Source organism: Notothenia rossii, assembly GCF_949606895.1.
Source record: "Notothenia rossii genome assembly, chromosome: 1".
Classification (NCBI taxonomy): domain Eukaryota; kingdom Metazoa; phylum Chordata; class Actinopteri; order Perciformes; family Nototheniidae; genus Notothenia; species Notothenia rossii.
Window position 1 is genome coordinate 8857003 of NC_136912.1, and position 23990 is coordinate 8880992.

Here is a 23990-nt window from a genome sequence, read left to right on the forward strand (position 1 = left end):
GCATTAAATAGCAGAGTACTATTTTTGCAATACCTTTTACTGACTTTTTTCAAATCTGGCTTGAAAGGCCTTATGAAAATGTTAGGAGATGTTTCATGCATAACTTCGAACAACACATAAAACAGCAGTTATTGTTGTTTAGAATCTAAAATCAGCTAACATGTAATCCTGCTTACCTTAAAATATATATACTGTATACTGAGATTTGAACCACTGAAATATAAAATAAAATAAAAGGCTATTTGCCATGTTTTTTTAAATCTTGCCTGATTTATAGATTTGTTTTTGATCCTTGACATACGGAGACCCATCAAGTTTTCCTATTGTGTTTTTAAGACTTGTTTCCTGTCATCTGAAATAACACTGAACACATTACTCAGACAAACAACAAAGACCAGTGACCTTGAAATTAGTATATTGATTTTTTATTTAAAATTGTGCTTGTGAAGATTGTTATCTTGGATGAAAGACAACATATTTAATCCGTTTCACATTGAGTTCTTGTTGAGTTCAGTGATTATAAAAATGTGCTGGGAGGGAAATCATTTGAAAAGGCATTTTTTCAAAGTATAAGAAAAGGAGGGTTTCATGTATGCATGATGAGTTAAAACTGAGAACCTGGGAAGAGGTGTATTCTGGCTTTTTGCCAATCCCCGTTAGTCATGTGACCCTCATCACATTTCACCCTGTTGTTTCTACCACACACACAACAAACACACATGAGTGTTGACACAATGCAAACAAATGATTCAGCGTTTTGTATCACAAAGGGGGAAACTAGTTTTATAAAAATATGGCAAAACTACAGGAAGTAAATGGTAGGTCTAATTGTTATACCCTTAAAGAGTATCATTCAATAAATTCAAATGTTTCCTTATATGAGTTGTTGCCATACATACTCGTATAATGCTAAACTCTGTAGTTAGTTACTTATTTGTACTCATCAAAGTGAATGCTATCTCACTGATATCAGCCCCACTGTTTTCTGCTCGACAGCCGTACAATATCCAATCACTGATAGTGGAAACAAACATTTCTTCCTACAAACTTTTACACAAAAATACATCAACTTATATTTTTTTAATTATGAATTAGCATCAGGAAATGTGTCATGAAATACAAATGATGTGTAAACCAGGCTTTCCTGTTCAGTGTTTAGTGCTCGAGTCTCTGCTTTCTCAGACCAAACATCTAGTTTATTTGACTGTTTTCTTAACTCACAATCACATATTTACAGATTTCTTTGATTCATAAGCCATTTTACCAGTAATCAATTATAAAACCTGGAATTTAAATATACAAGTTAACAGTTATTAACCAAACACATTTTAACACAAATGAGGATGTATCATATTATTTAGCTTCATTTTAGTTTTTCTAGCACTATAACTATTACACATATTGTATTAAGTACACTGTAGAGGCATTAATAGGCCTTTCTATTAAATGAAGCTTTATAACAATTTATTATAAAACATTTAATGTTATTATCAATTCTAACTATAGCTTGACAAATTTGATGTCATTAGAAACAACCTTTTTTTTTTTTTAAAGTTACAATAAATCTTTAGCTTTACCAACGATCATATAGATATTCTCCATATGTGTTACGATTAATTGTTGAAGAGATAATTATTGGATTGTTGAGTAGATTAATGCATCCACTTATGTGTTGTATACAGAATCTAAACCATATGTTAATCAGTCACCACAGTAAATGTATCTTTTGGAAAATAAGATGGAAACTATACAGTTTTGACTCTAAAAATCAATGTTCGTTCCCTTGAATGAAAACAAATCAACAGATGAAATAAGATAAGTGATTAGGTGAATCTGACAGGAGAGATGATCAGAGGTGCAGCGTTTTCACGGCCACATTTAAGACCAGGACTAAAAACTGGGTAGAGTTTCTCAGTGAAGGAGCAGCCAGTGAAGGAGTAGATCAGAGCTGCAGCATCTATGTCATAAAAGGAGAACAGACCCTTCTCATAATCCACAAACACCCCCACTTTCTTTGGCCTTGACTTCAGAGAGAGACGGACAGAACGAGCATCATTGGCTTCGTACTCATTTCCATTTCTCAGAGATATAGTCCAGTTATCCCACCCAGGGCCCAGTGTGATCTCTCCCTTCCTGTTGATCAACCTTCTGGCCACTCCTAAATCCCACTCGGTCTTTCTTTTTACTTGAACCTCAAAGTAAAATCTGCCTGAAGAGAAACTCTGCTTTCCTAAAACACAGATATCATCAGGGAATCCCTCTCGGTTGTTTGGGAGCCTTATCTTTACATCACCATACCTCACTTCTTTCCCATCATCAGACAGGATGAAAGTGGGATGTGCAGTATTAGGATCAAGAGTCACATCCACTGCGTACCTCTGGACCCTCTTCAGCTCAGCTTCAATCAGCTTCTTCATCTCTTTACTGAGTGTCTCCTCCAGCTGAACCACAGCTCTCTCCACAGCTCCATTCACAGTCCCTTCATATGATGATGGAGGGATGCTGACCTTTGTCCAGTCCTTGGTGGGTGATGGGTGTTGGATGTTTAGGGACTGGACACCCTGGAGAACGTGGAGGTGGTCTTCAGACCGTGAGAGATGCTCAACTTTTGCAACTCTCTTCTTCAGCTGAGAGATTTCCTGTTCCAGCTGTTTGATCAAAGCTTCAGCCTGTTTCATTCTCATGTTCTGCTTCCCTTCTATTGTTTGGATGAACTCATTCAGGTTTCTCTCAACAGACTTCTTCAGAGCAGTAAAGACCTGAACTCCTTCTGCTTTCTCTCTGTCTGCTACTTTCTTACTGAGGTCCACTGAGTGTTTGATCTCCTCAATCTTCAGTCGTCTCTTCCGGATCATTTCCACACTTCTAGGCTCTTTATTTCCCAGCGCTGCCTTCTCCCCTTCATATCCTTCTTTCAGAGGAACCACATCATGCATCTTGTGGTCTAAAACAGTGCAGAGCAAACACACACATGTCTGGTCGGTCTTACAGAACAGCTCCAGAGGTTTATCGTGCTTCAGACACATCCTGTCTTCCAGGTTCTCCACAGGGTCGATCAGCTGATGTCTTTTCAGGCTTGAAGCTGTCAGATGAGGCTCCAGGTGAGTCTCACAGTAGGAGGTCAGACACACCAGGCAGGACTTCAGGGCCTTCAGTTTGGTTTCAGTGCAGACGTCACAGGGAACTTCTCCTGGTTTGAAGACTTGTTGCTCTGAGCTGCTGCTGCTGGCTTTCTGTTGAGCCGACTGTCTGAACTGAGCCACCATCTCAGAGATGAAAGTGTTGACCCTCAAATTTGGTCTTGTATTAAAAGCCTCTTTACACATGGGACACTGGCACCTGTCATTTCTATCCCAGTGTTCAGTGATACAGTCTTTACAGAAGTTGTGTCCACATGGTATAGCGACTGGATCAGTGAACACATCCAGACAGATGGAGCAGAGGAACTGATCTTCAGATGGCAGGTAGCTTGCAGCAGCCATATCTACACACATAATGAGAAAGAAAAGAGAAAACATTTGAAACATCAATCATCAATTCAAATCATATATTGTTTTAAAGAAAGAAGTCTGAGTCTGAGTCTCTCTCTCTCTCTAAGCCCCCCCCCACACACACAATTTTTTGAGTGTAGCAGCTGGTATGTTAAAGGGCCCATGTCATGCTTTTCCGGTTATTACCCGTCCCCTTGTGTGTTATTAAGGTTTTTATGCATGTGAACGGTCTGCAGAGTCAAAAAACCTCAAAGTACACCCTGTAGGGCAGGGATGGGCAACTTTGATGGTGGTGGGGGCCACATCATTTATGTACTGGACACCAGGGGGCTGCAGATTCACTTGGCTGACACACACACACACACACACACACACACACACACACACACACACACACACACACACACACACACACACACACACACACACACACACACACACACACACACACACACACACACACACACACACACACACACACACACACACACACACACACACACACACACACACACACACACACACACACACACACACACACACACACACACACACACACACACACACACACACACACATTCCATGTATTGTATGTAATTATTAACAAATATGCTAAGTCTTCATTGACATTTTACAATCTTTCAGGGAACATCCTCTAATAAGCTCACTAAACAAATATCAGTTCACAGAAATGTTATTTAATTTGTGCAAGTGGCATGTTTGTATTGAACAGGTTATTTAACAGTGGAATAAGACTATTTTTAAACTATTGGAAAGCACGGAAAATGTGTGTGCATTGAGATTAAACATTAAGATGACATAAACATGAAGTCATGAACACTAACCCAGACATTAGTTGTCTAACTTGAACCTAAGACACTTGTAGCCTGTCTCTGCATTTCCCTTATTCCACAATAAGGGGAATGTCAACACAGACACCTGTCAACCCACACTCTGCTGTTCCTCAGCGCCGCTCCCCCTCCCTCCCGCTGAAATTATGAATGAAAAGTGTAGTAATCATAGATAACACGGCAGGGTCCGTGACAGTTTTTTTCATCTGATTTCAAATAAACAAAGTCTTGGTTTTTAGAATATTAAACTTGTTCCGCCAAATTCAGATGATAAATACAGCCTTTAAGCTTGCAAAGGCATAATTACAAGCGGTAACTTAACGTCACAGCAGGCATAACAACAGCCGGTGTTTCATGTGAGTGTTTCCCTGGGAAATGGAATTGCAAGGAATCTGGGTGTGACCCTAGATAACAAACTGTCCTTCACTGCAAACATCGCTGCTACAGAGACACTCTTTACAACATCAGGAGGATACGTCGGACCCAGAAAACAACGCAGGTTCTGGTCCAGGCTCTCGTCATCTCACGCCTAGACTACTGCAACTCCCTCCTGCCTGGTCTACCTGCATGTGCCATCCGACCTCTGCAGCTCATCCAGAATGCAGCGGCTCGTCTGGTCTTCAACCTTCCAACATTTCCCCACACCACCCCTCTCCTCCGCTCCCTTCACTGGCTTCCGGTAACTGCTAGAATCCATTTCAAGACAATGGTAGGCCTACTTGCGTACCATGCTGCGAATGGATCTGGCGCTTCCTACATCCAGGACATGGTTAAACTGTACACCCCAGCACGTGCACTCCGCTCTGCATCGGCCAAACAGCTCGCTGCACCCGCACTGCGAGGGGGACCCAAGTTCCCATCAGCAAAAACACGTGGGTTTGCTATCCTGGCTCCAAAATGGTGGAATGAGCTCCCCATTGAAATCAGGACAGCAGAAAGCTTACACATCTTCCGGCGCAGACTGAAAACTCATCTCTTTCGACTCCACTTCGAGCGATATAATTACTAACAAATAACTGCTAACAGAGCACTTATATACTAATAAAGGACTGGCTTATCTAAAGCCAGTTGAGTTAGTAGCACTTGAAATGTTTGGCTCTATTAAACCTGATGTAGGCCTACTTATATGATTCTGTTTTCTTCAAGGTTGTATCTTCCTGGTCGAATGTATTTACTGTAAGTCACTTTGGATAAAAGCTTCAGCTAAATGCAATGTAATGTAATGAAACAAACACAATACACACAAACGCGTCACAGATAATTTCGCGATTTATTTCTGTCCATCTCGCATGCGGCCGTTGTATTTCATTTGGACGTTGCGTCTATATGGCTACACGCACCACCTAAGGTATGGAAGGGTAAATATAATCAGATGTACTCACCAGTGTTTGACAGAGACTCTGCTGTGTTGTTGAGAAATATCTGATGAACTCAGTTTATATTTTATTTAGACAGAAACGGAGACTAGTCTCGACCGCAGTGTGGCCGACGCTCTAACTAACATAACTTTCGTTTTCTGAGTGTGACGTGTAAGCTCTCCTCTTTCCAGTGTAGCTCCTCCTCTCACTGCAGCTGGTGTTTCCCTCCCTCTGATCTGCATGGGTTTTGAGAAATACCAGGTATTCTCTGATAGTTAGGGAGCAAAGGGCAGGGCCGTGGGAAGTAGGGGTGCTGAGGGTGCTGCAGCACCCCATGGTGGAGGACAGGGGATCTGCACTTCCACAAATTTAAATACAAATTAAAAAAAAAAAAAAATCAATTTTCAGCCTTGATGTAACAACATTCATAATTAAGTAAAGATAACACCCTTTTCACCCCGGTTACATTTTCCATTTGCCCCGTACGATGGGCGCTGTAAGTGATGAAAGTGGGGGATGTTGGCTTATCAGGCACCCGCAGCTCACCAGCGTGAGAGAGAGAGAGAGAGGGATAGATAGATTGAGAGAGGGGGTGCACCGGTACCGGCTGGGATTGTTGTTAGCTTCTGCTGCGCTAACGGATATAAGAAGATGTTTCTACAATAATGTGGAGGGAGAGCTCTCCTGTCAGACTGAGAGGTTCAGTGAGGTAAAGGACTCTGAGTGTTTAGATAGTTGAGTGGGTCTCAAATGTTTTGATCACAATTTATGTAAACAAATATTTCCAAGGCACTCCTTTATAATTATTAGACTGAATAAAAACAGGTTTGAAATCATTCCAATGTATACTATAGGACAGTAAACCAAAAATATTGTTTAAAACTGGAGAGATTTAAAAATATGCATAAATAAATAAATGTTAACAAAAATAAAACAAGTTAGCCTACATTTATTTGTTATTGGCTATGGTAGGTTATTGGTTATGTTCACATATATTATTTGATTATTAAAATGCAAACCGATCATTTTCATATGGGTGTTTAGAGTTGTATCCCCTAGATCAGTCTCTAGCAATTGGGCGCTCTAAGTGCACCAGATTGAAGCATTTTACTTTAAAATGTTAAAAAAAATCTTCCCGGGGGTGCACCCGCGGACCGCCCAAGAGGATGTGAAGTCCACCCCCTAAATTAAAACATGTTCATGCAATACTAAATACATTTGAAGCCTTTTTATATAAGCTGTCCACCATGTCAATACGTTTCTCTTTTTGTAGTGTATTGGTCTTTTGTAGAGGTTTTTCAATGCCAGCTAAAATCTTGCCTTGGGCAGCACATTGGTCAAAACCGGCCCTGGTGTCATCCCCACAGCACCCCCCATTTGAAACATGTTCCCACGGCTATGAGCAAAGCTTGTGCTTTACAGATGTGTCAAGCTGTTTCTAATCTTTATTATTATGAACGTTTTCAGTTACATTTATTGGAAACACATGTCAGTAAAATGTCATGGATGACATAATCTACATAGTTAAAGACTTATTTTCATTGTAGTAGGCTACTTAATGAACTTGAACTATACTGGTTTCCCGTTTCCCACCGCATCAACTACAAAATACTGGTCGTAGCCACAGAGAGGGCGGGCATGGCCAAGGTGAGCACAAACAGTCCTTATTGTGTTGTAACCATGGTTGTAACTTTTCCTCTTATCTCCTGTCAATCATGTACAGTGTGCTTCATAGTAAGAGGAAAATGGTTAAGTTGAAAAATATATACAAATATTTCTCAGTGACTCAAATATATAAAACATTTTACCTTAGGAAATCTCTGTGCAAACATCTCTGTATCTTATTTACCATATCATTGTTGTTGTTGTTGTTATATCACTGATATTTAGTTTTCACAATAAGCGTTTGCATCTTGAAAAGTACGAGTGGCTCACAGATCAGATCTGATTATTGAAAAGAAACAGTTTGACTTCCTGTTGCTGACGGCTGTTTGTCCCGCAGTCCCGACCAGAAGGACGCTGAGGCGGTACAGAAGTTCTTCCTGGAGGAGATCCAGCTGACACACACACACACACACACACACACACACACACACACACACACACACACACACACACACACACACACACACACACACACACAGCTATTGGCTAGCGCTCCAACACATTGTACGCAATAGGCTAAGGATAAGGGGCGGGACATCTCTAAGCGGTTGACCAATCACAACAGAGCCGGCCAGCTAACCAATCAGAGCGGACTGGGCTCTGGTTTCAGACAGAGGGTGAAAAGAGGTGCTGCAGCACAGGCAGTTTGAGAAAAATAAAGAGCTTTTCGAAAATTAAAGGATGGAGACATGTCACAGTAGAGGCACTACATACTGATATGAACCTGAAAATGAGCATAATACATTTATAACAATGTTGAGATACTTGTACTTGAGGTAGTTGTACTTAAGTAATACTTTAGTATTGTAGTTTAGTTTGACAAAGTGTTACCCTTTAAATAACAAAAACAGATTGACTTACATCATATGATGCAGTACTGTACTACCAAGTAATGGCTCCATAATGACAAACTACAACTTTGGAAAACATTATGCTGATAATACTTCTTTACTTTTACTTAATTAACATTTTGAATGCATGACTATTTTTAGGCTGGCTTATTAAGTGAAGTGTCTGAGTACTTCCCTCACCTGTGTGTCCTCTCCACAGGAGACTATGAGAAAGGCGTGGACCACCTGACCAACGCCATCGCAGTGTGTGGGCAGCCCCAGCAGCTGCTGCAGGTGTTGCAGCAGACTCTGCCTCCACCCGTCTTCCAGATGCTGCTCACCAAACTGCCCAGCATCAGCCAGGTAGCACAACTCTTACAAAAACAAAATCAAACTGCTGCTGTTGCACCAGGTATCACACGTTGCTGCTGGGATAAGGTGCTTTGTCCAGGCAAGAATTTTAGCTGTGCAGTTTATTTTCTTACGTTTCATCAATTAAAAGAAAAAGGAATAATGTTCTTACATCTTCTCTTGTCTTGGTCAAAGAAAACATATATTCTATTTCTCCACATATCTACCAATAAGCACCAAATCCCCCGTTTCCACCTTCAATCGAAAACATAAACAAATACTCTAAATTAATGAATTAAAATGACACTAAATAGGACTTCCGGAAGATGGCGACGTGAGTAGCAACACTATCTTCTACCTCTCGCAAGTTGGACAAAATAAACCCTCATAAATGCTCAACTCGATACCTAAAACCAGGAAATGACGAGAGGGATCAGACGAAGTAGCCGAAGAAATAACAGAAAACAAGAAACAGCGAAAGATCAACCAGGAGTGACAGAAAACTCGAAGCAAGACAACAACGGAGATGAGGACGAAGAAGCTAAAATTACGGAGACGGGCCATTCCGAGACACTGCGAGCCGGTCGGAGGCGAAAGAAACAATGATTGAAATGTCGAATCAGATGCACCAGATGCAGGAAAAAATGGTAGACTTTGAAGGAAGATCAAGGAGGAATAATATCCGAATATTCGGGGTGCCAGAGGGGGAGTCGGTTACCAAATACGTGGAGCAACTCCTGAGCACTGAGCTGGAGCTACAGGAGGGTAACGTTATTAATCTCAACATTCAAAGAGCGCACAGAGCCCTCGCTCAAAAGCCGCCTCCGACCGCTACCCCCAGGTCAATAGTGGTCCATTTCTTGCAATTCGACACGAAAGAAGTCATTCTTAAGAAAGCATGGCAGAAGAAAATGAGTGTAGGGGGCAAACGCATATTCTTTGACCACGACTATGCAACCGCAGTGGTCCAGAAAAGAAAGTCATATCTGGGCATAAAGAAAGTATTGAAGGACAGAGGAATACGTTTCCAGACACCACTCGCTAAAATACGCATTGATTGGGAAGCCGGAGTGAAGACCTATGATGACGCTATAGACGCCGCCAGGGACATGAGGGAGAGGGGACTCGAGATGGAGGTACCAGGCGGAGCCGCCGCACCTGTGGAGGAGAGGAGGGCGCAAACCGGTCTGGCAACGAGTCAAGGGAAAGGAAGGAAGACACGACGAGAGAAATGTTGCAAAAATGGAAAGCGTAGGACTGTTTTGCTTGAATAACTTTCATTGAGGATTGAAGAAATATACAGGCTTTTTTTTTGTATTGGACACCAACGGAGAGAGGTAGGCCAGTGTTAATGTTGGACATGCCTAAACAGCACGTAACCCCATGAGTTGGGTATAGTCTCAAGTCTAGAGAGGGGCCCTCTTACGGGCAAGCCCGCCTTAACCTGCCATCAGGCCCTGGGGCTGATAGTTTTTGTAGGCCCCCTATTTAAACAACAAATCCAAGTCATTTATAGCCTCGGCAGGCTCTGTGATCGCACTTCTCCACTCTGCTCTACACGCGCCTGGTCCTCTCTTCCATATGAGTGACGTATCGGGCCTCCCTCATGTATTTGTCCGGTTGCCGTTGGCTCCCCTCCACGTAGCAAGTCCTCGTCGTCCTCTCCATCTCCTCCAACAGATAATGTCCCTCCTGTCTGTTTTTCCTCTCCCGCTACTCCATCGCTATCAGAACCAGACGGCCTACTTGTCTCCAAGGCCCCGCGGCCGGCACCGCTCGCTCGGTACAGAACTCATCTGTCCTTCCTCCTCATCCTGGCCTACAGGTTTAAAATAACCTGTAAGCTTCGGCATTTTTTGTAACAGCTGCTTGTCTCGAAACTCCTTTTCCCTCAACTATTTCCTTTTCCGAGCGCCACTCTCAAACTTTTTCTTCACTCAATCACTCGCAATTTGAATAAGTCACATGTGAAACATATTCTCATTCTGACGTGTGTGTGTTTGTGTATATTTGCGTTTGTGTGTATTGTGTTTGTTTCCCGGGGAAAACACTCACGAGAAACACCAGCTGTTGTAATGCCTGCTGTGACCTCAAGTTACTCCGTTCTCCGCTTGTAATTATGCCTTTACAAACTTCAAAGTTGTATTTATCATCTGAATTTGCCGAAACAAGTTTAATATTCTGAAAGCCAAGACTTTGTTTTTTTAAATCAGATGAAGACAAACTGTAACGGACCTTGCTTTGTTATCTATGATTACTATAGGTCTTACATTAATAATTTCAGTGGAGGGAGGGGGAACAGCAGAGTGGTGAGGGAGAGCTGTTGCCTTCCCTTTACAAGCTTCAAAAATGTATTTATCGTGTGATTTTGGAAATTAAAGTTTCATATTCTGAAAGCCAAGACTTTGTTTATTTAACTTTTTTTTTTAAAACACCCGAAATAAAAAAAATAAAAATTTTTTTTTTTTTTTTTTTTTTAATTGGCTCATGATAGGCCCCCGATCTCCGTAGGCCCCTGGGCTTCAGCCCAGGTCAGCCCGTGCATTAAGGCGGCCCTGCTTACGGGAGGATTTCCCCTGCACCCACCAACGGGGTATTGGAGATGTTAGAACCCCAGGGTTGGAACCCATTTTTGTTTTATGTTTATTATTACATTATTACATGCCACTTGTTGGACGCTTTTATCCGTAGCAACTTACATACTGAATACTGAAGCTGAATACATACTGAATCCCCACAGGAGCAATTTGGGGTGAAGTGTCTTGCCCAGGGACACAACGACATGCTGACTGCAGTGGGGTTTGAACCTGTGACCCCCTGATCCCAACACCAAGGCTCTATCCACTGCGCCACACGCCTATGTGTGTTTTTTTAACGACTGTTTAGCAAAGAGCTTCGAGGGAGCATACCAGAAGAATAACCTACCAATACACATAAATGGTTAACACTAAGATACTGTCGCTAAATGTGAATGGTCTTAACGTACCAAAGAAGAGAGAAAAGGTTATGACAAAGTTGAAAAAGGAAAATGTGCAAATTATATTCCTCCAAGAGACTCATTTAACATATTTGGAACATGAGAAATTAAAGAAATATGGTCTAGAATGTGTGTGTGTATAGGTCAAAAGTTCAGAATGTTCTATCTAGTTTCACATGCCTGGTTTCACATGCCTGAAACAACAAAGAAGGAAACATACATCCTTTCTATTCACAGCCAATTTAGCATCTTTATATCAATGGTAAGCTTAATAGAGGTAGGTGAGGTAAAGGTCAGGTCTGACACGCCCACTTACACAGCAGAACAGTCAACAATTGACTATTTTTAAATCTGACTTGAAAGGCCTTGTGAAAATGTGAGATGTTTCATGCATAACTTTGAGCATTAAATGAAACAGCAGTTATTGTTGTTTAGATTCTAAAATGAGATACAATATAATCCTGCTTACCTTAACATATACTCAGTTTTTAACCACTGAAATATAAAATAAAATAAAAGGCTATTTTGCCATGTTTTTTAAAATCTTGCCTGATTGATAGATTGGTTTTGATCCTTGACATACGGAAACATATCAAGTTTTCCTATTGTGTTTTTAAGACTTGTTTCCTGTCATCTGAAATAACACTGAACACATTACTCACACACACAACAAAGACCAGTGACCTTGAAATTAGTATATTGATTTTTTATTTAAAATTGTGCTTGTGAAGATTGTTATCTTGGATGAAAGACAAAATATTTAACCCGTTTCACATTGAGTTCTTGTTGAGTTCAGTGATTATAAAAATGTGCTGGGAGGGAAATCATTTGAAAAGGCATTTTTTCAAAGTATAAGAAAAGGAGGGTTTTGTGTATGCATGATGAGTTAAAACTGAGAACCTGGGAAGAGGTGTATTCTGGCTTTTTGACAATCCCCGTTAGTCATGTGACCCTCATCACATTTCACCCTGTTGTTTCTACCACACACAAAACAAACACACATGAGTGTTGACACAATGCAAACAAATGTAGGACATCATGTTGATTCAGCGTTTTATATCACAAAGGAGGAAACTAGTTTTATAAAAATATGGCAAAACTACAGGAAGCAAATGGTAGGTCTAATTGTTATATCCTTAAAGAGTATCATTCAATAAATTAAAATGTTTCCTTATATGAGTTGTTGCCATACATACTCGTATAATGCTAAACTCTGTAGTTAGTTACTTATTTGTACTCATCAAAGTGAATGCTATCTCACTGATATCGGCCCCACTGTTTTCTGCTCGACAGCCGTACAATATCCAATCACTGATAGTGGAAACAAACATTTCTTCCTACAAACTTTTACACAAAAATACATCAACTTATATTTTTTTAATTATGAATTAGCAACAGGAAATGTGTCATGAAATACAAATGATGTGTAAACCAGGCTTTCCTGTTCAGTGTTTAGTGCTCGAGTCTCTGCTTTCTCAGACCAAGCATCTAGTTTATTTGACTGTTTTCTTAACTCACAATCACATATTTACAGATGTCTTTGATTCATAAGCCATTTTACCAGTAATCAATTATAAAACCTGGAATTTAAATATACAAGTTAACAGTTATTAACCAAACACATTTTAACACAAATGAGGATGTATCATATTATTTAGCTTCATTTTAGTTTTTCTAGCACTATAACTATTACACATATTGTATTAAGTACACTGTAGAGGTATTAATAGGCCTTTCTATTAAATGAAGCTTTATAACAATTTTATTATAAAACATTTAATGTTATTATCAATTCTAACTAGCTTGACAAAGTTGGTGTCATTAGAAACAACCTTTTTTTTTTTTTAAAGTTACAATAAATCTTTAGCTTTACCAACGATCATATAGATATTCTCGATATGTGTTACGATAAAGTGTTGAAGAGATAATTATTGGATTGTTGAGTAGATTAATGAATCCACTTATGTGTTGTATACAGAATCTAAACCATATGTTAATCAGTCACCACAGTAAACGTATCTTTTGGAAAATAAGATGGAAACTATACAGTTTTGACTCTAAAAATCGATGTTCGTTTCCTTGAATGAAAACAAATCAACAGATGAAATAAGATGAGTGATTAGGTGACTCTGACAGGAGAGATGATCAGAGGTGCAGCGTTTTTACGGCCATATTTAAGTCCAGGATAGAAGAGTGGGTAGAGTTTCTCAGTGAAGGAGCAGCCAGTGAAGGAGTAGATAAGAGCTGCAGCATCTACGTCATAAAAGGAGACCAGACCCTCCTCATAATCCACAAACACCCCCACCCTCTGAGGCCGAGACTTCAGAGAGAGAAGGACTGGAGGTTCATCATTAGCTTTGTACTCGAATCCCTTTCTCAGACATATAGTCCAGTAACCATCTTCTGGGCTCAGTGTGATCTCTCCCTTCCTGTTGATCGACTCTCTGGCCACTCCTAAATCCCAGTCTGTCTTTCCTTTAACTTGAACCTCAAAGTAGAATTTGCCTGAAGAGAAACTCTGCTTTCCTAAAACATTAATATAGTAAGAAAATCTCTCCGGGTTGTCTGGGAGATTCTTTCTCACATCACTATCCCGGACTTGTTTTCCATCAACAGACAGGATGAGATCAGGATGTGCTGTATCCGGATCAAGAGTCACATCCACTGCGTACCTCTGGACCCTCTTCAGTTCAGCTTCAAGCAGCTTCTTCATCTCTTTACTGAAAGTCTCCTCCAGCTGAACCACAGCTCTCACCACAGTCCCTTCATATGATGATGGAGGGATGCTGACCTTTGTCCAGTCCTTGGTGGGTGATGGGTGTTGGATGTTTAGGGACTGGACACCCTGGAGAAGCTGGAGGGGGTCTTCAGACCGTGAGAGGTGCTCAACTTTTGCACTTCTCTTCTTCAGCTGAGAGATTTCCTGTTCCAGCTGTTTGATGAAGTCTTCAGCCTGTTTCATTCTCATGTTCTGCTTCCCTTCTATTGTTTGGATGAACTCATTCAGGTTTCTCTCAACAGACTTCTTCAGAGCAGTGAAGACCTGAACTCCTTCTGCTACCTCTCTGTCTGCTTCTTCCTTACTGAGGTCGACTGAGTGTTTGAGCTCCTCAATCTTCAGTTGTCTCTTCTGGATCATTTCCTGAATTCTAGCCTCTTTCTTTCCCAGCGCTGCCTTTTTACCTTCATATCCTTCTTTCAGAGGAACCACATCATGCATCTTGTGGTCTGAAACAGTGCAGAGCATACAGACACATGTCTGGTCGGTCTTACAGAACAGCTCCAGAGGTTTATCGTGCTTCAGACACATCCTGTCTTCCAGGTTCTCCACAGGGTCGATCAGCTGATGTCTTTTTAGACCTGACGTTGTCAGATGAGGCTCCAGGTGAGTCTCACAGTAGGAGGTCAGACACACCAGGCAGGACTTCAGGGCCTTCAGTTTGGTTTCAGTGCAGACGTCACAGGGAACCTCTGCTGGTTTGAAGACTTGTTGCTCTGAGCTGCTGCTGCTGGCTTTCTGTTGAGCCAACTGTCTGAACTGAGCGACCATCTCAGAGATGAAAGTGTTGACCCTCAAATCTGGTCTTGTATTAAAAGCCTCTTTACACATGGGACACTGGCACCTGTCACTTGTATCCCAGTGTTCAGTGATGCAGGTTTTACAGAAGTTGTGTCCACATGGTATAGTGACTGGATCAGTGAACAAATCCAGACAGATGGAGCAGAGAAACTGATCTTCAGATGGCAGGTAGCTTGCAGCAGCCATATCTACACACATAATGAGAATGAAAAGAAAAAACATTTAAAACATCAATCATCAATTCAAATCATATATTGTTTTAAAGAAAGAAGTGTGATAACTTGTAACAAGCCATGGGCAACCGTGACCATTTAACTCTGACAGGGTCAAGCATGCAACTCTACAAATCATTTCTATTGAAAAATGACACTGCTCTTCTTACTGTGTGACCATAACAATGAATTTCCACTAGCTGCTTCACATTAAAAGCCTCCAACTGTTTCTCTAATGGAAAGATATTATTCGGAAACAGCTAGAAGAAATGGATAAAAGCATTTTGTAGGAAGTGATCAGCAAACCATAATAATAGCAAGAAAGCAGAAGTGAAAACAAATTCCTCACAACATAGATTCAGTTACAAGTTACTAAAGCACTAAGAGCCAGTGGCGGCCGGCCCATAGGGGCGCTAGGGGCGCCGCCCCCCCTCTTCCCACATGTTTGATTGTCATTAAAAATATATTTGTAAAAAAAGAAAAAATTTTTTAATTTTTTTATCATCAGTAAAATGTATAATTTACAATAAAATCTCGTTTAAAATTGTTTTACGATGTCTAAAGTTACTGATACGTCACATGTTTCCTGCCTGGCGTGTATCATTACTGTGGTGGCTGTCCATTTCCAGCCGCCTCCTTGGGGATGTTTTCCCTTTGCCTGTTGTGTGGGCGTGGTGGCTGTCACTCTGGCTCCCGGCTCACCTGCTGCAATCAGCTGTTCACCCTCACACCTGATTCTCATCAGCCATCTACAACGGCATATCAGCAGAGGCTCCACAACCTGTCGGCGCCAGATCGTTGTTAAACCACAGTGGTAAACCTCCAGGCTACTCAGCATTATCAGCTACCTTATTTCTGGATGTTCTGACGCTAACGTGTTTTCTTCCTGTGCTCCAGGATCATTCTCTGTCCGCCGTGTTGTCGTCACCAGCCTCCACTTCCTCGCCACTCCTGCCGGATTATCCTTCCCGCACCTTTTGTTCACTAATAAACCCTTTTTGAACAACCTGCCGTGTCCTGCGTTTGGGTCCTCTCAGATACCGTAACAATTACCCACTCTCGTCCGGGCGGTAAGAAAAGAGCCCTCAGCCAGAGCAGCTGCAGTCAACAAGCTGACTGTTGCTATCTGTAAACTATGCCGCCGAAACATTATTTCAGCCAATCAGCGTCGTCAGATCTGATGCTCAAAGGGCGCCCTGTCAGCGCCCTGGCCTGTGTGTCTGTGAGTTGTTTAGACTCGTATCCAAGGTGACGCTACAGTAGTTGTCGAGGATGGCTGCGTCTGCAGGTGGAGACTTTGGTGCTAGTGGATCGCCGGAGCTGTAGATTAACATTTACATGCTTATTGTAGTTGTAAGGGCAATGCCTGTAGCACCATGGAGCATATGTGTGGGCTGGACCTGTATTTTACAGGAAAGGAGTGAGCAGAGGGTCGAGTTGTTGATTCTTGTTCAGTTTTCATCTTCCTCATCCTCTCAGACTTTGAGTTGCGCGCGCTGCTAAAGAGACGCGCTACCATGGAAACCAAACAATGGTGTAGCTAAAGTCAGAGTGGAAACAGACGTGAGTAAATCTGATTTTGTCAGAAATCGGGAGAAATGCGGGAGTTTCCCGCAAAAAATCGGGAGGGTTGGCAAGTATGACACACACACACACACACACAGACAGACAGACAGACAGACAGACAGACAGACAGACACACAATAATAATTTGAGTGTTCCCAAAAGCACCAGTGTTCTGTTTGTGTGGGCCTACTGTTGCACAGTTTTGGAATATTCATAGCTAACCACACTGAAGATTATGGATTATCTCGTATTTTTAAGCCCCCCCTCTAACAAAACCAGAAGTCATAATTTAAGGGGTCATTTCTCAAAAGATATTTCCGGAGGACGATCCCCCGGACCGCCCTAGTATGGTTTGGTCACCATTTCCATAGCCCCACCAAAAATATTTTCCGCCAGCCGCCACTGCTAAGAGCTGATACAAAGAGACTGTTTAAAGTGGACTCTATATCATATGTATGGTTATGTTGTTAGAGAAAAACAAGTTGGACGAAAAGGGTGGAGCTTTCTCCTGAGAATGGCTGTTTTGTGTTAATCCTTCTTGTTTAAGGGTAAATATAATCAGATGTACTCACCAGTGTTTGACAGAGACTCTGCTGTGTTGTTGAGAAAGATCTGATGAACTCAGTTTGTATTTTCTTTAGACAGAAACAGAGAGTAGTCTCGACTGCAGTGTGGCTGCCTCTCTAACTAACTTAACTTTTGTTTCTTGTGTGTGACGTGTAAGCTCTCCTCTTTCCAGTGTAGCTCCTCCTCTCACTGTCTGCTGGTTTGTTCCCTCCCTCTGATCTGCATGGGTATTGAGAAATACCAGGTTTTCTCTGATAGTTAGGGAGCAAAGGTGGTGCTTTACACGTGTGAGGAGTGAGGTGTGTCAAAGCTGTTTCTAATCTTTATTATGATGAACGTTTTCAGTTACATTAATTTGAAACACATGTCAGTAAAATGTCATGGATGACATAATCTACATAGTTAAAGACTTATGTCCATTGTAGAACCTGAACTTGAACTATACTGGTTTCCCGTCTCCCACCGCATCAACTACAAAATACTGCTCCTTACTTACAAAGCCCCCCCCCTACCTCACTGACCTCCTCACCCCCTACCAACCCCAACGGTCCCTCAGATCGACCTCAGCCGGTCTCCTTTCCATCTCTAAACCCAAACTCTGCAGCTTCTGGGACATGTTTTATTATTATGATTAGTAATGTAGACAACATACCTTCATCAAATGTACAACAAGTACAATATGTATCCACTATGAAACAGGAATCTATATACAATCAAATGAACTAAAGGCCTTTTAGACATTGAATATGTAACATTAGTGGTCATGATAACAAGGAAGACGAGTGTTTTCTCTCAGGCGGCATCCCTCATGGATTATAATGGCATTTTTTTGCCTGAATTAAAGCAATCATATTATCCTGTTCTCACTTTTTCCTCGTGAGATATTGGGTCTCGATTGATGAGGTTGTTGCCTAATGCTGAATCATAACAACATGTTAATTGTCCTCAATGCACTGTATAAAAAGAGACAATACAGAATGATATCTCCCAGTGATTGAATCACTTAAATCAAGGTTACTTTAAATATTAAAAGAAACAGTTAAAGCCATGAACAAAATAAAAATCTTGCTGTTTTACAGGTGGTTGTTAAATCCATTTCTTGGTTTTTAATTTTGACTTTTTTGTGTCTCTGTTGCAGGAAGGAGAAAGCAGCAGGTAGCCACAGAGAGGGCGGGCATGGCAAAGGTGAGCACAAACAGTCCTTATCGTGTTGTAACGCTTCCTCTTATCTCCTGTCAATCTTTTACAGTGTGCTTCATAGTAAGAGGAAAATGATCAAGTTGCAAAATATATACAAATATTTCTTAGTTTCTCAAATATATAAAACATTTTACCTGAGGAAATCTCTGTGCAAACATCTCTGTATATTATCTACCATATTGGTGTTGTTGTTGTTGTTGTTGTTGTTGTTGTTGTTGTTGTTGTTACAGGTATATCACTGATATTTAGTTTTTCCCATAAACCCATAAATTCAAGAATTCCATTAAAATGCAATCCATAATTCAGATTATGTACCAACATTAATTATTATTATTATTGTTAGTAGTAGTGTTATTAGTATTAGTATGATAAAAGTGATTCTTAATAAAACATTATTTCGATTATTATTTTATTTTAATACAAATATTGTTTAATTATTATTCTAATAATAATAATAATAATAATATTTTAGTAGAATTAGTAAGCACTATTTTTAGGTTTTATTTTAAAAGCTTTACTTCCTGTATTAGTCTTTTATTTTATATTATATTATGATTTATCTAGTCTATATCAATATCAATATGTCCAACTCAAATACACAGTGGGCCAAGATTCCAAATCTGTACTAGTCGAGGGCCGGACTGGATACATTTTTATTGCAAAACTTATTGAATTGAACTTATTGCACATATTAAACCTGGAACTAACAAAGCTTAAATGATTGCCTATAAAAAAAACATTAAACATTAAATAATCAGTTGCATTCATTTCTTATGGCTCTATCTGCAGCTTTTCCGGAGTCATTTCTTATGAGTACATTTTTCCACAGGCCAACAACAGCTTCAACAAAACTATTTCCCTCAAAGAGAAAACCAAACATGCCCTTTTGTCGCAAGAAAAAAAGTGCAGAAGGAAACATCCATTAAACTCAGTGTGCTGCTCTGATGCTAGTTCAAGCAGATACTTGGCATCTCAACCAGCATCAGCCAGGTAGCACAACTCTTACAAATCAAAGTCAAACTGCTGCTGTTGCACCAGGTATCACACGTTGCTGCTGGGATAAGGTCCTTTGTCCAGGCAAGAATTTTAGCTGTGCAGTTTATTTTCTTAGGTTTCATCAATTAAAAGAAAAAGGAATAATGTTCTTACATCTTCTCTTGCCTTGGTAAAAAAAAATATATATTCTATTTCTCCACATGTCTACCAATAATAACCAAATCCCTCGTTTCCACCTTCAATCGAAAACATAAACATATACTCTAAATTAATGAATTAAAATGACACTAAATAGGACTTCCGGAAGATGGCGACGTGAGTAGCAACACTATCTTCTACCTCTCGCAAGTTGGACAAAATAAACCCTCATAAATGCTCAACTCGATACCTAAAACCAGGAAATGAGGAAAGGGATCAGACGAAGTAGCCGAAGAAATAACAGAAAACAAGAAACAGCGAAAGATCAACCAGGAGTGACAGAAAACTCGAAGCAAGAAAACAACGGAGAAGAGGACGAAGAAGCTAAAATTACGGAGACGGGCCATTCCGAGACACTGCGAGCCGGTCGGAGGCGAAAGAAACAATGATTGAAATGTCGAATCAGACGCACCAGATGCAGGAAAAAATGGTAGACCTTGAAGGAAGATCAAGGAGGAATAATATCCGAATATTCGGGGTGCCAGAGGAAACAGAGGGGGAGTCGGTTACCAAATACGTGGAGCAACTCCTGAGCACTGAGCTGGAGCTACAGGAGGGAAACGTTATTAATCTCAACATTCAAAGAGCGCACAGAGCCCTCGCTCAAAAGCTGCCTCCGACCGCTACCCCCAGGTCAATAGTGGTCCATTTCTTGCAATTCGACACGAAAGAAGTCATTCTTAAGAAAACATGGCAGAAGAAAATGAGTGTAGGGGGCAAACGCATATTCTTTGACCACGACTATGCAACCGCAGTGGTCCAGAAAAGAAAGTCATATCTGGGCATCAAGAAAGTATTGAAGGACAAAGGAATACGTTTCCAGACACCACTCGCTAAAATACGCATTTATTGGGAAGCCGGAGTGAAGACCTATGACGACGCCATAGACGCCGCCAGGGACATGAGGGAGAGGGGACTCGAGATGGAGGTACCAGGCGGAGCCGCCGCACCTGTGGAGGAGAGGAGGGCGCAAACCGGTCTGGCAACGAGTCAAGGGAAAGGAAGGAAGACACGACGAGAGAAATGTTGCAAAAAGGGAAAGCGTAGGACTGTTTTGCTTGAATAACTTTAATTGAGGATTGAAGAAATATAGAGGCTTTTTTTTTTTTTATTGGATACCAACGGAGAGAGGTAGGCCAGTGTTAATGTTGGACATGCTTAGACAGCACGTAACCCCATGAGTTGGGTATAGTCTCAAGTCTAGAGAGGGGCCCTCTTACGGGAGGATTTCCCCTGCACCCACCAACGGGGTATTGGGGATGTTAGAACCCATTTTTGTTTATTATTACATTATTACATGCTACTTGTTGGACGCTTTTATCCAAAGCAACTTACATACTGTGGACAATCCCCAAAGGAGCAATTTGGGGTGAAGTGTCTTGCCCAGGGACACAACAACATGCTGACTGCAGTGGGGTTTGAACCTGTGACCCCCTGATCCCAACACCAAGGCTCTATCCACTGCGCCACACGCCTATGTGTGTTTTGTTAACGACTGTTTAGCCCAAAGCTTCGAGGGAGCATACCAGAAGAATAACCTACCAATACACATAAATGGTTAACATTTTCGCTAAATGTGAATGGTCTTAACATACCAAGGAAGAGAGAAAAGGTTATGACAAAGTTGAAAAAGGAAAATGTGCAAATTATATTCCTCCAAGAGACTCATTTAACATATTTGGAACATGAGAAATTAAAGAAATATGGTCTAGAATGTGTGTGTGTGTGTAGGTCAAAAGTTCAGAATGTTCTATCTAGTTTCACATGCCTGGTTTCACATGCCTGAAACAACAAAGAAGGAAACATACATCCTTTCCATTCACAGCCAATTTAGCATCTTTTTATCAATGGTAAGCTTAATAGAGGTAGGTGAGGTAAAGGTCAGGTCTGACACGCCCACTTACACAGCAGAACAGTCAACAATTGACTATTTTTAAATCGGACTTGAAAGGCCTTGTGAAAATGTGAGATGTTTCATGCATAACTTTGAGCAACAAATGAAACAGCAGTTATTGTTGTTTAGATTCTAAAATTAGATACAATATAATCCTGCTTACCTTAACATATACTCAGTTTTTAACCACTGAAATATAAAATAAAATAAAAGGCTATTTTGCCATGTTTTTTAAAATCTTGCCTGATTTATAGATTGTTTTTGATCCTTGACATACGGAAACATATCAAGTTTTCCTATTGTGTTTTTAAGACTTGTTTCCTGTCATCTGAAATAACACTGAACACATTACTCAGACAAACAACAAAGACCAGTGACCTTGAAATAGTATATTGATTTTTTATTTAAAATTGTGCTTGTGAAGATTGTTATCTTGGATGAAAGACAAAATATTTAACCCGTTTCACATTGAGTTCTTGTTGAGTTCAGTGATTATAAAAATGTGCTGGGAGGGAAATCATTTGAAAAGGCATTTTTTCAAAGTATAATAAAACAGGGTATATAAAGGAATCCTGAAGTCAAATTTAATACCTTTTAAGACCTTTTTTAAAAGGTATTAAAAAAGCCATACATTCTAAGACCTCATCGCAACTTTGAGTTCTAACCGGTTACATTGGCAACACACTTTACCTCACATTTACTATATTGATTGTAAGATAGCAAAACTAAACAGAGTGCAGACAGACTACTGAAGCCTCCTTTCTACATGAACTTCAACCTCTCTGTGAAGGTCAGGTTTAATGCAGTATGCTGCTTTTTTGCTTCTGTAGACTCTGTGCTCTTTCATTCCAGTAAAACTCCTCAGAAAACATTAGAAACCAGTATTTGACCAATAAACAAAACAATTGACAAAACTTTGAACTATGAAATATGTTAAACTTTGGTGAGCTTCAGCAGGGTAATGCCATATAGGAGCTCCCTCACAAATACCCAGGGGTTAAATTGGGCTGGGGCTGTCCGGGGCTAAGCCCTGGCACATAAGACGATGCTCTGACGTCATCACCCTCACACATTTGTCATATGTTTACAAAAAAGGATATATATCTTAAGACTTTTCTCGTTCTTAATATAGACTATATTTAGGGTCTATATGTGTTGACTTTACTTTAAAATAGCAGATCTCTGTGACCGGATATAGTTTGGCTTAGACCCCGGCCCCACACGGTAAAACGCATACGCAAACGCAAAAAAGGCTTCCATTCACACGCATTCGATTCATTAACGTGTCCGTTCACACTAGACCGCTGGAAATGCTGGAAACATGTAGTACATATGTCAGGCCTGTAAGTGGCGCTGCTTCCGCCCGAAATACACCAAAAGCAGCGAAGAAGACACCGGAGCATGGTTGCCATGGTTGCCCTTCTGTTTATTCTCCGCGGTGGACGGCGTGTTCTCCTGCTGTATCTCTCAGGTAGTCCACCAGCAGATGAAAAACACCCACCTCTCCGCCTCTTCCAAGGAACGAGGGGACCGTGCGGCAGTTTCCGTAAAAAAAATGTTCCGCCGGTCAACATGTCCGTTAAAGTTGAAATCTTCCGTACAAAATTAGGAAAGTGCCGGTCAGAGGTCTTCTTTGTTATTTATTGAGCTTTAAAACAAATTGATAACGACTCTGTTCTCTGTATAATAATATAATAATATTTAATAAACGGTGACTGCCTCTCTTTTTCTCCTCTTCTGACAACCCAGCAGCAGCAGGAGACGTGGGGAGAGGGAGGCGGGCTCTTTCATCGTTATCAGAAAATGATCATAGGGCACACACGGAGCCGTTGGACCCCCAGAGCGTTGCGTATGCCAGTCTACCCACCTTGGGACCCGTTACCGTAGCCGTTTATTCCCCCCCCCACACACACACACAGAGCGGAGCAAGGCAACGAAACTTAAAATAATAAGCAGCATTTTACGGCGCGCTATGCATGGGGCCGCCTTGTGGGGTTTCCCGACATGTCGTTTCAGTAAATGAAAGGGTGTTTCATGTTTTCGTTGCTGTGAACCTTCTTAATACCCTGGAAAATGCCGTTTAATACTTTTTAATAGCCTTAATTTTCGCTAAATTGATTTATCAACTTTTAATACTTTTTAAGACCCCGCGGACACCCTGGAAAAGGAGGGTTTTGTGTATGCATGATGAGTTAAAACTGAGAACCTGGGAAGAGGTGTATTCTGGCTTTTTGCCAATCACGTTAGTCATGTG

At 40.9% G+C, this 23990-nt stretch overlaps 3 protein-coding genes across 4 annotated transcripts in view; 1 reads left to right on the plus strand and 2 right to left on the minus strand.

The window, feature by feature from the left end:
* Positions 1-408: 408 nt before the first annotated feature.
* On the minus strand, positions 409-8020 carry LOC307028319 (E3 ubiquitin-protein ligase TRIM39-like). 2 transcript variants are annotated; one of them, XM_079663246.1, is made up of 2 exons: positions 5725-8020; positions 409-3484 (listed from the first exon to the last, which is right to left on the minus strand). In XM_079663246.1, exon 2 carries the CDS (start codon positions 3480-3482, stop codon positions 1824-1826), a length of 1659 nt encoding a protein of 552 aa, XP_079519372.1. In that variant the 5' UTR covers positions 3483-3484; positions 5725-8020; the 3' UTR covers positions 409-1823. The 2 variants fall into 2 exon arrangements, with proteins under 2 accessions (XP_079519372.1, XP_079519371.1); XM_079663245.1 differs by lacking the exon at positions 5725-8020 and adding an exon at positions 5070-5593.
* LOC307045484 (uncharacterized protein) overlaps positions 7416-23990 on the plus strand; it is a gene marked incomplete at both ends in the record, with an annotated part of 49849 nt that continues 33274 nt past the window's right edge. Inside the window, 3 exons of the mRNA XM_079691168.1 lie at positions 7416-7434; positions 8427-8558; positions 18587-18633. Of these exons, the coding sequence (XP_079547294.1) occupies positions 7416-7434; positions 8427-8558; positions 18587-18633 (198 nt within the window). The remainder of the gene's footprint in view (positions 7435-8426; positions 8559-18586; positions 18634-23990) is intronic.
* Positions 12886-15475, minus strand: LOC307028361 (E3 ubiquitin-protein ligase TRIM39-like). The gene has a single exon (XM_079663313.1). The coding sequence runs from the start codon at positions 15323-15325 to the stop codon at positions 13643-13645; it is 1683 nt and encodes a 560-aa protein (XP_079519439.1). The 5' UTR covers positions 15326-15475; the 3' UTR covers positions 12886-13642.

Excerpts from the sequence above, each read along its gene's own strand:
- LOC307028319 (XM_079663246.1), bottom strand. The coding sequence starts at position 3,482 with ATGGCTGCTGCAAGCTACCTGCCATCTGAAGATCAGTTCCTCTGCTCC.
- LOC307028361 (XM_079663313.1), bottom strand. The coding sequence starts at position 15,325 with ATGTTTTTTCTTTTCATTCTCATTATGTGTGTAGATATGGCTGCTGCA.